This window comes from Calcarisporiella thermophila, assembly GCF_041956535.1.
Source record: "Calcarisporiella thermophila strain CBS 279.70 unplaced genomic scaffold VTP21scaffold_1, whole genome shotgun sequence".
In the NCBI taxonomy this organism is placed as follows: Eukaryota; Fungi; Calcarisporiellomycota; class Calcarisporiellomycetes; order Calcarisporiellales; family Calcarisporiellaceae; genus Calcarisporiella; species Calcarisporiella thermophila.
In genome coordinates, this window is record NW_027192191.1 from 1,380,147 (window position 1) to 1,392,989 (window position 12,843).

At 44.4% G+C, this 12,843-nt stretch overlaps 9 protein-coding genes across 9 annotated transcripts; 5 read left to right on the forward strand and 4 right to left on the reverse strand.

Moving 5' to 3' along the window:
- Positions 1-556: 556 nt before the first annotated feature.
- Positions 557-2,368, forward strand: VTP21DRAFT_589 (uncharacterized protein; the record flags this gene model as incomplete). Its single annotated transcript, XM_069396459.1, has 8 exons — positions 557-751; positions 820-980; positions 1,039-1,119; positions 1,178-1,341; positions 1,406-1,582; positions 1,654-1,818; positions 1,889-2,108; positions 2,182-2,368. 8 exons carry the CDS (start codon positions 557-559, stop codon positions 2,366-2,368), a joined length of 1,350 nt encoding a protein of 449 aa, XP_069256968.1.
- A 314-nt stretch (positions 2,369-2,682) lies between these two features.
- VTP21DRAFT_590 (uncharacterized protein) lies at positions 2,683-3,293 on the forward strand (the record flags this gene model as incomplete). The annotated part of the gene is made up of 2 exons (XM_069396471.1): positions 2,683-3,100; positions 3,166-3,293. 2 exons carry the CDS (start codon positions 2,683-2,685, stop codon positions 3,291-3,293), a joined length of 546 nt encoding a protein of 181 aa, XP_069256969.1.
- Positions 3,294-3,497: 204 nt separating this feature from the next.
- Positions 3,498-4,779, reverse strand: VTP21DRAFT_591 (uncharacterized protein; the record flags this gene model as incomplete). Its single annotated transcript, XM_069396482.1, has 2 exons — positions 3,498-4,253; positions 4,321-4,779. The coding sequence occupies 2 exons, from the start codon at positions 4,777-4,779 to the stop codon at positions 3,498-3,500; spliced, it is 1,215 nt and encodes a 404-aa protein (XP_069256970.1).
- A 184-nt stretch (positions 4,780-4,963) lies between these two features.
- Positions 4,964-7,768, forward strand: VTP21DRAFT_592 (uncharacterized protein; the record flags this gene model as incomplete). Its single annotated transcript, XM_069396493.1, has 9 exons — positions 4,964-5,050; positions 5,381-5,503; positions 5,564-5,668; positions 5,735-5,830; positions 5,905-5,985; positions 6,046-6,249; positions 6,316-6,861; positions 6,928-7,650; positions 7,712-7,768. The coding sequence occupies 9 exons, from the start codon at positions 4,964-4,966 to the stop codon at positions 7,766-7,768; spliced, it is 2,022 nt and encodes a 673-aa protein (XP_069256971.1).
- A 230-nt stretch (positions 7,769-7,998) lies between these two features.
- Positions 7,999-8,480, reverse strand: VTP21DRAFT_593 (uncharacterized protein; the record flags this gene model as incomplete). Its single annotated transcript, XM_069396504.1, has 2 exons — positions 7,999-8,226; positions 8,295-8,480. 2 exons carry the CDS (start codon positions 8,478-8,480, stop codon positions 7,999-8,001), a joined length of 414 nt encoding a protein of 137 aa, XP_069256972.1.
- Positions 8,481-8,837: 357 nt separating this feature from the next.
- On the forward strand, positions 8,838-9,322 carry VTP21DRAFT_594 (uncharacterized protein; the record flags this gene model as incomplete). The annotated part of the gene is made up of 2 exons (XM_069396515.1): positions 8,838-9,044; positions 9,116-9,322. The coding sequence occupies 2 exons, from the start codon at positions 8,838-8,840 to the stop codon at positions 9,320-9,322; spliced, it is 414 nt and encodes a 137-aa protein (XP_069256973.1).
- Positions 9,323-9,844: 522 nt separating this feature from the next.
- VTP21DRAFT_595 (uncharacterized protein) lies at positions 9,845-10,156 on the reverse strand (the record flags this gene model as incomplete). The annotated part of the gene is made up of 1 exon (XM_069396526.1): positions 9,845-10,156. The coding sequence occupies one exon, from the start codon at positions 10,154-10,156 to the stop codon at positions 9,845-9,847; it is 312 nt and encodes a 103-aa protein (XP_069256974.1).
- Positions 10,157-10,560: 404 nt separating this feature from the next.
- On the forward strand, positions 10,561-11,105 carry VTP21DRAFT_596 (uncharacterized protein; the record flags this gene model as incomplete). Its single annotated transcript, XM_069396537.1, has 3 exons — positions 10,561-10,836; positions 10,903-11,004; positions 11,073-11,105. The coding sequence occupies 3 exons, from the start codon at positions 10,561-10,563 to the stop codon at positions 11,103-11,105; spliced, it is 411 nt and encodes a 136-aa protein (XP_069256975.1).
- A 229-nt stretch (positions 11,106-11,334) lies between these two features.
- On the reverse strand, positions 11,335-12,814 carry VTP21DRAFT_597 (uncharacterized protein; the record flags this gene model as incomplete). The annotated part of the gene is made up of 6 exons (XM_069396548.1): positions 11,335-11,464; positions 11,529-11,611; positions 11,678-11,908; positions 11,980-12,558; positions 12,621-12,668; positions 12,743-12,814. 6 exons carry the CDS (start codon positions 12,812-12,814, stop codon positions 11,335-11,337), a joined length of 1,143 nt encoding a protein of 380 aa, XP_069256976.1.
- Positions 12,815-12,843: the final 29 nt, after the last annotated feature.

Genomic DNA, 12,843 nt, shown 5'->3' on the forward strand with positions numbered 1-12,843 from the left:
AAATTCATTAAAAAGCTTGAAGATCCAAGATTGATTTCATTGATCCTCACCTATAATGTTTGTTCCAATCCTCCAGGAGTGAATCAAAATTAACAAGAAAGTGGAGAGTTGGAACAGAACAGATGGCAAGAGATGTAGCGCCAGTTGTTGCAGTTTAGGTAGAACAAAAAGAAGAGAGAGGATGATAATGTTTTGATTAATAGAAATATGAAGAAATAAAGTCCGTTCCTCTAACTCGCCAAAACGAGACAGCTCCCCTACCCCCACGCGCAGTGATAATGAAAATCCAAATTCTCTATTTGAAATTTTCCTATTCCTTAATATTTACTCGACTGTAGAGCTAGAACCCGCTGCGTATATTATCCTTAAAAAAGGAAAACCTACCTGTAAGTAGACGCTGAGAGTTTATACTAGAGTGTGTTCCTTGTTACAAACTCATGATTTTTTTTTCATATCTTTGCATCCAATATTCGTCTACTTGGCATTTTGATTTAGTGAAGTAACCCGGGAATAAAGAAACGATATTTTAGTTCACGTTTGCGAATTAAATCCAATAATGTCACTCAATGACAAGGATATCAATGACGGCACTATGCACACGGATGCATCCACATTAAACTGGCATGTTTCCTCAGAAGCAACCGAAAATTCTCACCATGCAGACTGGCCTGGACGCTGGAATCATATCAATAAGTTACTAGAACGGAGCAGCTCCTTTTGTAGTCCAGATCAATTCATGCCTGGCGAAGAAGTAAATAATACTCTCTTGTAATCATTGAGGATGTAGCAATGAAACTAAATCAATACGCGTATTACTAGACCAAGAATTTTCTTAGCCAGATCAAGTTGCTGGTAATTGGTGCCGGTGGTCTAGGATGCGAAATCCTTAAAAACTTGGCACTCTCGGGATTCCGGGATATACATGTTATCGATATGGACGTGATCGATGTTTCGAATTTGAACAGACAATTTCTCTTTAGGTAATTACTGCATATTTATTCCTATTTGATACTTTATTTAGTCTCTATTTTTCTTTAGAGCTTCGGATGTCGGAAGACCGAAAGCGACGGTAGCTGCAGAATTTATCATGAAGCGCGTACCTGGAGTCAAAGTGACGCCGTAAGCAGTCTATCTTTGCTGAACCTATTAGCGGGGCAAAATAATGATCAATCAATAGATATTATGGAAAGATTCAGGATAAAGACGAAAGCTATTACTCACAGTTTGGCCTCGTTATCAGTGGACTTGATTCGATTGAAGCACGGCGGTGGATCAATGCTACACTAGTACAAATGGCCCAAGATGATGACGTGAAACCATTGATCGACGGTGGGACTGAGGGTAAGTACACTTTAAGCTCATTTCTGGCGCCCTGAGTCAAGTCGCTTCACGGCTTGACATTTAGGTTTCAAGGGGCAAGCTCGTGTGATAATACCTACCATTACTTCGTGCTTCGAATGCTCCCTCGACATGTTTAACAAACCCACGACATTCCCCATTTGTACCATTGCCAACACTCCCCGTCTTCCAGAGCATTGTATTGAATGGGCATCGGTCTTAGAGTGGCCTCGCATCTTTCCGGGTAAGCAAACCGCTGCTGTTTAAAGGGATCACAAATCGAAACCAATATCACAAACACTCCTTTGTATTTAGACAAGAAGCTTGACACTGACGATCCTCAGCATATTCAGTGGCTGTTTGAGACCGCTTCGGACAGAGCCAGGCAGTTCAACATCACTGGTGTTACTTACTCGCTAACACAGGGAGTTGTGAAAAACATTGTCCCAGCATTTGCCTCGACTAATGCAATAATTGCCGGTGTGTATTCATAGAAACTTGCTATCTCTCTGTTTCTTCTGAGCTTATGGTGTCCCGTGATCTTTAATAGCCGCATGCACAAACGAAGCACTCAAGGTCGCAACTAATTGTGCCAAATATCTCAACAATTACATGATGTATACCGGCACGGATGGCGTCTACACCTACACTTTTGAACACCAACCTAAACCTGACTGCCCCGTTTGTGGCACGGTCTCAGCCAAGATCGAGGTCGACCCTGAGCAAACCCTGCAGGAGTTTATCAGCTGGCTTACGGAGAAACCTGACACGTAAATATTGAATTGCTCTAGGTTATTTGGGTGGATACAAGAAGGATCCTAATGCTTACTTTCTCGACAATAGTCAATTAAAAAAGCCAAGCCTCTCGACTGGCTCTAAACAGTTGTATATGCAGGCCCCACCCCCACTTGAGCAGGCGACACGACACAATCTTCTATTGAAGATGAAAGAGCTTGTGGAGCCAGGCGATGAGATTGTTATCACCGACCCAACCCTTCCTATCAGTATGCAACTCAAGGTTGTCATGTAGAGTCCATCGAATGCTCTGCATATAATTTTTTTTTTCATTCAATTTGGTGTGGAGGATATGAGCAGATTTTGTACATAGACCGCTATCTTTTTCTCGATTTACTTTATCCCAAAACCTTAAATGTCAAGTTGATACTAATTGATGGTTATGGATGCAATTTCAAGTGACGCAACGAATTCTATTTTATATTAATTTTTGGAATTTTCACCGAGACCACTAATTTATTCGCTTCAATTAATCGAAGATATCGCGGTATTGACGAATATTAAACGCGATAATCTATTTGTGTCTTAATCTCCTGAGAAGGGAATAAGATGGTTGTTGGTGAACCACCTGATCCCGCTGAAAATTACGAATCCATTGTTAAGAAACGTAAAATAGAAAACCCCGAAGAGTCGATTCATACATCTTCCGATATCGAGATGGCCGCTAATGTAAGATTTCTCGTTAAGCGTCTCAGCGACAAAGCTCGTATTCCTACACGTGGCTCTTCTCTTTCTGCGGGTTATGACCTATATAGCGCCAAAGACATTGTAATTCCTGCAAGAAATAGAGCCCTCATTCCCACCGATCTCTCGGTTGCCCTACCTCCCAACACCTATGGTCGTGTCGCCCCTCGAAGCGGCATGGCTTTAAAAAATTTTTTGGACACAGGGGCAGGTGTGGTGGATGCCGACTATAGAGGTCCTCTAGGAATTGTGATGTTTAATCATGCTGAGGAGGACTTTCAAGGTTTGCCAGCTTGCTCATTTTAGGAGATGAATCTGTGACTGAGTTTTTTTTCTTGTATGGTATAGTGAAGGAAGGCGATCGCATTGCACAGCTTATAATTGAGCGTATATTCACTCCGGAAGTAGAGGAGGTTGAAGATCTGGAGCAAACGATTCGTGGTGCTGGCGGGTTTGGCAGTACCGGGAGAAATTAACAGTTAAATAGGCATGTATTTATACTTGTTTATATCAAATCAATCGATAGGAATAAATTCCTTCGTAATACTATTTTGTTTCGAGCTATTCAACGAACTCCAAGCTACTATGACAGTGATTGTATTGTTGAGAAAATGATAAATACAGCTAAATTACAGAGAGAAGGCTACTAGAAGTGCAACTAGGTCATGGTGTTCGCTAGATCACTCCCAGTCACCAAAGAGTGGTGCTGTGGGTTTCTCCTGCATACTAAGCTGCTTGAATATAGCATGCTCCGGGCCAAGATGTTCGACCACTATCTCGTCTTCCTTTTCCATCTCATCGAGCTCTGTGCCTACATAGTGCTTCACATTACTCCGCGCCCCAATCAGTAAAATCTCACAGCCGTCATATTCGAGATAGGATGTGTCCTCTAGAGGAATGAATCTGCGTCCCTTGAAACGCTCGAGCAGGTCCTCCGGAAACTCTGCTTTCTGGCCCGATGAAAGACCTAGGTTTGGCGGTGCAGGGCCTTCGGGGTTCTTGATGCTAATGACAAAGCTTCCTACTTTTTCAATGTTAAGCTCCTCCTGAACCTCCCCGGGACTATGCGGAATCGTCAGTTCATAAGCCAGGTGGCGTGGTATAATGGAGTATACTCCATATCCACAAGGACGGCATGGCTCTAGGGTCCGGTGCCCGCGTGTCTGCGTATCGTATTCCTCTTTGCCCAGCAAATCATTTAGCTCCTTGAGGTCATGGGTTGCCTTGCGAACAAATCCAAAATAGCGCCCATGTGCTTCCACTTCAGGAAGCCTCTTTTTCCCAATCACAATGAGGCGATACTTTGCAACGGAGACTTTATCGTTGACACCGGTTTCCGCAGTGTATTCCTTATCGTCACGCTTGAGATATGTCGGCTTGAGAACAAAGTAGAAGCGCTGAATATCATCTGCATCACTCACTTCCGATTTTTTGACCTAGATGCACAATAAAGGATGAGTCTAGTGGAATGAATCTACATGATCGAAGTGAAGAACTAGGTACCTTTGGTCGGTAGAAATAGTAGATGTGTCCTTTTTCCATAGTAGACTCTAACTCCGTATGGGTCGCGGCCTCAAGCTTCATTCCTGTGGATGCTTTGCTGCCTTTGCTCTCACGCTTCGTCTCGGCTTGATTTTCTTCCTTTACTTTCGAATCTCTGCCTCCCGCTGACTTTATATCTTTTCCTTCTTTTTTCGTGGCCTCGGTTTTTCTCGCCTTTTTTTCTGGCCCCTCTTGCTCTTTCTTTACAGTTTTCTTTTTATCCTCCTCAAGTCTCTCGCCTTCCGCTTCTCCTGGCTTTTCACGCTTTCGTTTCCCACCCTCTTCTGTCTTTTGCGTGCGCTTTTTATCAGGCTCTTTCTGCGCTTCTTCCTGAGGTGGGTGCTGTTTGGTAACGGAGCGCGTCACAGGGCGGTGCGGAATATCTGTAGATATTCCTCGCGTTTCATGTTTGGTAGGCATTCAGTATAATGTTTACTTCGAAATCATTCAAATTGGAATGGAAGAATAATACAAAAAAAAAGCGGTGGCAAGTAATGACCAAATATATAAAAGGCGTCCGTAGTGTGCAGTCACGGGTGACTTCGTTCTGACTCTATCTTGCCACTATTCCAATTCCACTCTTTATTCCATTCTATTGAAAGTAATGGATGATAATTACTCGCGCCTCAAATTCTTGGTGAACAAAATCACAACGACGGGTTTATGGTTACTAGACGAGCAAGATTTAAAAGTATTTCCATGACAATATGTAATCATTTCACAGTGATCCTACAACCTCTGAAAATTTTGAACTCCTCAGGAAATTAAAAGAATCTGTAAGAAAAACGATGAAAATGTCGGATTGTGTTTTGATCTGATCATGACACAGCTTTCCAAGAAACATTCACAGGTCAAAATGCTTTCCTCCATTATATAACTCCGATGATGATATATTAAATTAGAGCATTTGTACATCCTATTGTAGATCCGCTACTCCTGTCTACAATTGATCAATGAACTTTTCATTCGTTCCCATATTTTTCGTCAAAAACTCGCCAATGATTTCCCCACTTTTCTGCAGCTCACCGTTGGCATTCATCAGAAGGATCTACCTCCGCCAACGAGTGTGGCAGAGAAGCTTAAACAGCTCTCCCTTGCTTTGGTACATCAATGGTGTACAAAATATGGAGATGCATACAAACAGGTAAACTGGAAAAGATTCACGTAGGCTGCCACTTTTTCGATGACATTTTTTGCGAAATAGCTGGATCTCGGAAAAGAGTATCTCCAGCAGAATCTGAATTTAGATTTGTCTAATAACATTTTGACAGAGCAAGCGGCACGCGCGAAGGAAGAAGAAGCTCGACAAGTAATTAGAAAATTGAATCTCTTTGGATTTCGGAATTTATAGCTGGACTCGCAATTGCTATAATAGGCGCGGATTAAGGCAATTAAGGAACGAAAATTCCAACAGTATTGTGACGAAATCGCGGAAGAGATGCCATCGTTAGAAGAGACTATCAAAGAGATGGTAAGTTATTCGAGTTTTGTTCGTCGGTACGCCCACAATTAACGCAAATTCCGGTTAATTATTTTTGTGAATAGAGGTCTTGTTTTGAGATTTTGATACCTATTTTCGAGAGAACAAGCTCGCAGCCAACTCCAGGCCTTTCGACATTTAAGGATGTAATGTAGCGTTGATTCTCAGGGTATTTCGACCTTCTGACCTAACCCATATACCGCTAGATGGCGGCTTCGTATGGCCTTGGCTCCAGTCGCTATACATTAACCATTACGATTTCCAGAGATAAACCTCTGGATTTTATCGATGAGAATCCCGAGAACAAGATTGTCTATGATACGATGAGAGAGTTCTATCGAGTCATGGTGAAGAAGCAAGAGCCACTTGTGAGCCAGTGGATTAACGCGTTAACGAAGCTAGAAATTGAGGTGAGGTGTTTCATCCCGTACAATCCACGTATTCGGCTATTAGATCCATACAGCTCTGGGTGATAGGATACGAAGGCGTTGGAGGAGCAACTAAAGCAACTGATCGATATCCGTACCAAATTTACAGAGATTAAAGAGAAAGCTGAAATGCTGGGGGCGAATATTGACACTTCACGACCCGGTGCAGAAGAGCAGGAGGAGAATGAAGATGGTCTAGAACAAGAGTTCTTTGGAAGTGATGAGGAGCAAGCTGAATTCATGCCCCATTCCGATGGAAATGACCCGCAGGAAGGGCCGTCTAATGCTCGCTCCACACACGAAGAAACTTCTACAAATAAAGCGCGGGAGGAAAACAGCTCTAGCAAGCAACTTCCTAAGACGCAGCGTATTTTTCAGTTAGCGGACGAGCCGGGGCTTGAAGAAGATGTAACCTATCATCGTAATTTACCGCAGGTTCTTATGAGCATGCAAAAACTGGACGAGAGAACAAGCGAGGATGTTGGAAAGGGAAAGCAAGCCGTGAGAGATAATGGTGCTATGGTGGAGGATGAAGAAGGGAAGCAGCAAAAACCTACCAAAGAAGAATTGCTGAAGATTGCGCCCGTAGTTCCGGTAATGCTCCCACCTCTTTATTTTGCTTAAAATATATCAGCCTAACCTCTTATTTTTTGGTATCAGTGGGCGGATGATCTCTACTATTGGGACAAAGATGATCTTCAGTTCAATACCACCGGTTTAGGTTTGTCCGAATTTCTTCATTATGGTCAGAGAAGACGGAGACAAGACCTTTACATTTGCTTTTTAATTGCAGAATTTCATCACCGTTTTCTTGGAGACGGCACTGGTGAAAAGAATCTTTCAAGAAGCACCATGGAACGACTCAAGATGCGCACCGTCTACTATCAAACACAGCGTCCGCAAATGATTAAAGCGTGTCGTGCTCCATTAAAAACTGGGAAACTCTGCTCTCGCAGAGACCTGAGGGCGTGTCCGTTCCATGGTCCGATAATTCCTCGAGATGAGTGGGGAAGACCTGTGAAGGTAGAGAAATCGACGGAGAACCGATCTGAGAAGCAGATCGAGAAAGTAGATGAGGAAGATCTGTTAGAAGTGGAACCGAGGGAAGGGGGGGAGGCGGAGGAAGAGGAAGAGGAAGAGGAAGAGGATCAAATGGGAGCACCCAAAGCATCTACTATTTCAGAAGGTCAACAACTTTCATGGGAGGAGCTTGAAGACGACGTGATGCGCCAAGTGGGACAGGAGAAAATTTCGACTACTAAAAAGCGGAAGACTACGAAGCCCTCCTCCTACTTAATTGATATTAAGAAGAAGCCGCAAAATTCTATCACACGGCTAGAGAGTCGACTTCGGGATCCGAAAATGAAGCGTCGGGTTGAAGAGGTGGGTGGAGATTGCCCTTGGCTATTCTCTGTACTGATAACTTATAGCTCTCCTCCTACAGGCCGAGAGATACCATGCAGACATCAAGCGAAGAAATAGAAAGGCCAACGTATGGTAATATGTAAGATATACTGTAATTACTAGAGAGGGGAGGGGCACTCGGTCGAATGTCGGTGTCATCCATTTTTCAACCATCGGATAGGATATGATATCCAGAACTAATAATAAAGACTTCGTATATTTACACATAATATTGATGTACAAACTGCTAAAGTGGGATTGATGACAAAAACAAACTCGATCGACATGATTTTGATCAAAATTTCGAAAAAAAATTTTCCCGTCCGCTTACATCTCCTGGCTCTCTGCACCCTTCTTCGTCTTGGACTTTTGGGGAAGGAGCGAGGCGTGGATATTGGGGAGCACACCACCCTGTGCGATAGTGACATGCCCGAGGAGCTTGTTCAATTCTTCGTCGTTACGGATAGCAAGCTGCAGATGACGGGGGATAATACGTGTTTTCTTGTTATCGCGGGCAGCGTTCCCGGCCAACTCGAGAATTTCAGCAGCGAGATACTAAAGATGGATGATGATTAGATTTTGGGATTCTATCCGTGATCACGGAGAAATCACGCAATAACTACCTCCAGAACGGCAGCCATGTACACGGGGGCACCCGCACCTACACGCTGGGCATAATTTCCACGGCGCAGCATACGGTGAATACGGCCGACGGGGAACTGAAGCCCGGCCTTCGCAGAGCGAGAGGTTGCGGATTTGCCGGAAGAGGCCTTTCCACCGGATTTACCGCCAGATTTACCGCCAGACATGATGGACAATTGCTAGTGCTAGTGAAGTATGGAAAAATCGGTTGGGGAAGAGGAGAAAGGCTGGAAAAGCGTTGGGGAAGCTGCGACGATGTGTGAGAAGAGAAAAAATGTGTCAGATTTCTTGAGGCCAGAGGTTTAAATACTGCGGCACTCGACCCCCACCCGTCAATTTTATTTGCGGGCGAAAATTTTTTCAACGCGAAAACGCGAATTTTTTTCTGGGCTCCTTGCCGCAGGCATATAAAAACCCGGCCCTTCCAAAAATTTCAAGCACTTACTCGTTTTTCCACCCTCTCCCAAACCCCATCCTATTTTCCAGCCTCGCCGCTAGCACCCCACCCAAATCTCAAGCAAGCCATGCCTCCCAAAGCGCCCGCCGAGAAGAAGCCCGCCTCCACCGGTGGAAAGGCCCCCGCCAAGACCGCCGTGCCCCCCGAGAAGAAGGAGAAGAAATCAAAGGCTGAGGGCGGCAAAATGAAGAAGAAATCCCGCAAGGAGACCTACCACTCCTACATTTACAAGGTGCTCAAGCAAGTCCACCCTGATACCGGTATCTCGAATAAGGTAGGATTTGCATCATTTCCTTTTCGCACAGGACTGGAGAAATTGACTGAATCTCCTATTCTTGATCACAGGCCATGTCCATCATGAACAGTTTTGTCAACGATATCTTTGAGCGCATTGCTACTGAGGCCTCAAAACTCGCTGCCTACAACAAGCGTTCTACCATTTCTAGTCGAGAGATCCAAACCGCAGTTCGCCTGATCCTGCCTGGTGAATTGGCGAAGCATGCCGTTTCGGAAGGCACTAAGGCGGTGACCAAGTACACAAGCTCTAAGTAAAAGATTCGACGATCATTTAGTGTTTTAGTAGTATTTGCCCCCGAGATTCTGTGTGTATATATATTATCTTTCTTTTTCAGCCTCTTTTACTTGTAACCATAATGTTTTTCCTGTGTGGAAATCCTCATGATATAAAATGCATTTGAAGGAATATTAATGACTCAAAGACTTTGATCATAAAAGAATGACTTCTGAGATGACCGTCTTGCCCGATGTTTGTTCCATAATTCGAAGAATTCTCAATCGGAATCATCTTATGCTTCAAAATGTCCAAACATTATTCCAGTTTAATAAAACTAACTAAATTACTATTACTACTATTATTGCTAATAATATTGGAATCGTTTCATTCCTTTTTTTTCTTTGGGCACTCACTCTTTTCACATTAGATTATAGGGAAAGGTTTAGTAAGAAATTATCTTTTTATATTACAGAAACAGATCGTGTGAAGGGGATAAGGATTATGAATAGCTAATATAATACAAACAAAAAAAAAAAGATAACCGGTTGGTGCACATGCGTTTAGCCGCCGAAACCGTAGAGTGTGCGGCCTTGTCGTTTCAGAGAATAAACGACATCCAGCGAGGTGACGGTCTTGCGCTTAGCGTGTTCAGTATAAGTGACGGCATCACGGATCACGTTCTCAAGGAAGGTCTTAAGCACACCACGGGTCTCTTCGTAAATTAAACCGGAAATACGCTTCACACCACCACGGCGAGCAAGACGACGGATGGCTGGCTTGGTAATGCCCTGAATGTTGTCACGCAAGATCTTGCGGTGACGCTTAGCTCCACCTTTTCCGAGTCCTTTACCACCTTTGCCACGGCCAGACATTGTTATTGTTTAGTGTAGTTGAATTGATATGAGAGTGGAGTGATAAGTAGAGAGGATATAAGTAAAATTAAAAATGCGCCAGTTCTCCCTATTTATAATTTTCGGCCTGGTGCTGGATCCTTGGCCGCAGGAAAAAAAAAAAACGCGAAATGATTTCGTGTTGCTGCCAACACGAAATTGAAAATGACTACTGTAGTTTTTTGAATCCCAGTCTGATTTCATCTAGATCTCGGGGGGATAAAAAACGCGAAATCGAATTTCGCGTTTTTCCTAGGGCAAACAATATAAAACCCTCCTCGTGCTGAAAAATAGAAAATACCTTTCTCACGCAGTGCAATTTCGCATTCCATTGCTGCCTCGTCTTCTAGCATTCTCTAGTAATCTATTTCTTACCGTTATTCGCCATGGCTCGCACAAAACAAACCGCCCGTAAGTCCACTGGAGGCAAAGCTCCCCGTAAACAGCTTGCCACTAAGGCTGCTCGCAAGTCTGCTCCCTCCACTGGTGGTGTGAAGAAGCCTCATCGTTATCGCCCTGGTACGGTGGCCCTTCGTGAAATTCGTCGCTACCAGAAATCCACCGAACTTCTTATCCGAAAGCTGCCCTTCCAGCGCTTAGTGCGTGAAATTGCCCAGGACTTTAAGACGGACTTGCGTTTCCAAAGCTCGGCTATTGGAGCTGTAAGTATATCAACGGAGCTTCATTTGACCCGAACCGCCCCTTCATGTTTTCTTCCTCTTATCTAGCTTCAAGAAGCCTCAGAAGCCTACCTTGTATCGCTGTTCGAAGACACTAACCTTGCTGCTATTCATGCTAAGCGTGTCACTATCCAACCCAAGGATATTCAGGTGGGTTTCCTAGAATTCTTTGCTACCCTAAGGGATACTGACCTTGACCCCCTTGTTTACTGTAATAGCTTGCCCGTCGTCTACGTGGTGAACGGTCTTAACCAACACACTTTCCACCTGTAGTCTATTTGCAATTGAAACCAAGCGTGTGAAGAGACTGATGCTCTATTTGTGTTCTGTTTTTCTGTTTTCATTATCTTGTACAGTAATATAATATTTTTATTGTTTCTTTTGTTTTGTTTTCTCTTAAATAGCAATGAATATCAACAATCCAAAAGAGGGGGTTATTAGAAGGAAAGAACGTTAACGATGGAGATGGTGAATAAATATCTATGAGGCCTTGCGATGTAAAAATTCTTCCACCACGCGCTCCGCAGCCTCCCCAGACGTCATATTGCCAGCAAACACTTCTGCCTCCAGTGTCTTCACCAGCTCCTTCATGGGTTGGTCACTGTGCAGCCTATTAGGAAAGAGGAGCGGTGATAAATACTATAGCCTAACCCTATCAACCAAAGTCAGCAGACCTATCTATAATCCCTGAGGTAATCTGCCGCCACATCCAGAGTGTGCGCTGCTCACCACGTTTTTTCGCCAAATCGCCCGATTCCTATTTCGATTACAAAGGCATCACCAAGATCGATCCATGCTAGAAGGCGATAAGGGTCCTACTTACGCTCATGATTTTGTAGAATTCTTGCATTTTCCCCCATGCACTCTCAAGCCCATTATTCTCCATGGACGACACCTGGCATACTTGTGGCCTCCAGGCTTCGTTAGTCGGCTTCAATAGCTTGAGCGCGCTCGTGTACTCCATGGCTGCACGACGAGCCGGTTCGATTAGAGTTCCGTCTGCTTTGTTCACTATCACCAAGTCAGATAACTCGACGATACCCTTTTTAAGACCCTACCATTCCCCCCCCCATAAAAAAATCACCGTCAGAGGTAGGCACAGGAATACATATGGAATGGAAATACCTGCAATTCATCTCCACCCGCCGGTGGGACGAGAAGAACAAACATGTCCACCATCTCGGCCACCATTGTCTCCGACTGGCCTACTCCGACCGTTTCAACAAGAGTTACATCGTATCCAGCCGCCTCACATAATAAAATGGCCTCCGCCGTATTCCGAGCCACCCCTCCCAAAGTCCCTCGACTTGGCGACGGTCTGACGTACGCGTTATCTTGTCGCGAAAGCTCCGTCATACGCGTTTTATCTCCCAGAATAGACCCTCCTGTCCGCGTGGAGGATGGGTCTACCGCTAGTACGGCAAGTTTATGTCCTTTTTCCAGCAACATCATCCCAAATGCTTCTATAAATGTTGACTTCCCCACGCCTGGTGATCCGGATATGCCTATTCGAAAGCTTGGTTTGCGGTTTGGGTTGGTATTTGCAGAGGAGAGCAGCAGGGAAAGCAGCTGCTGAGATTGGAGGCGATGGTCTTCCCGATAGGATTCGACGAGGGTAATGGCGCGTGAGAGAGCATACCGGTCGCCATGGGTGAGTTCATTATAGAGAGAGCGGACTGTTGAATCTTTGCTCGCCTCTTGAGTCTAAAGGGGTTAGCGTATAAATAAATGTGGATGGGCAACAGAAATATAGGGATGTTACAAACATTGATCTTTAGCTGCGCTTGGGAATATCTTCTTTCCCCTGCACGCGTCTATACAAACCATAATTAACTTTTGCCACTCAAGTCCGCAATTTTCCCACGGAGAGCTCCCCATCGCGACTTACCACAAGGACCGATCGCAAAGCAATCGAAGGAATGGGGCGCAACCAACGATGTGAGGAGCGAAGAAGGGACATGCTACTTCCTTTCTCTTACTTTATGCTCG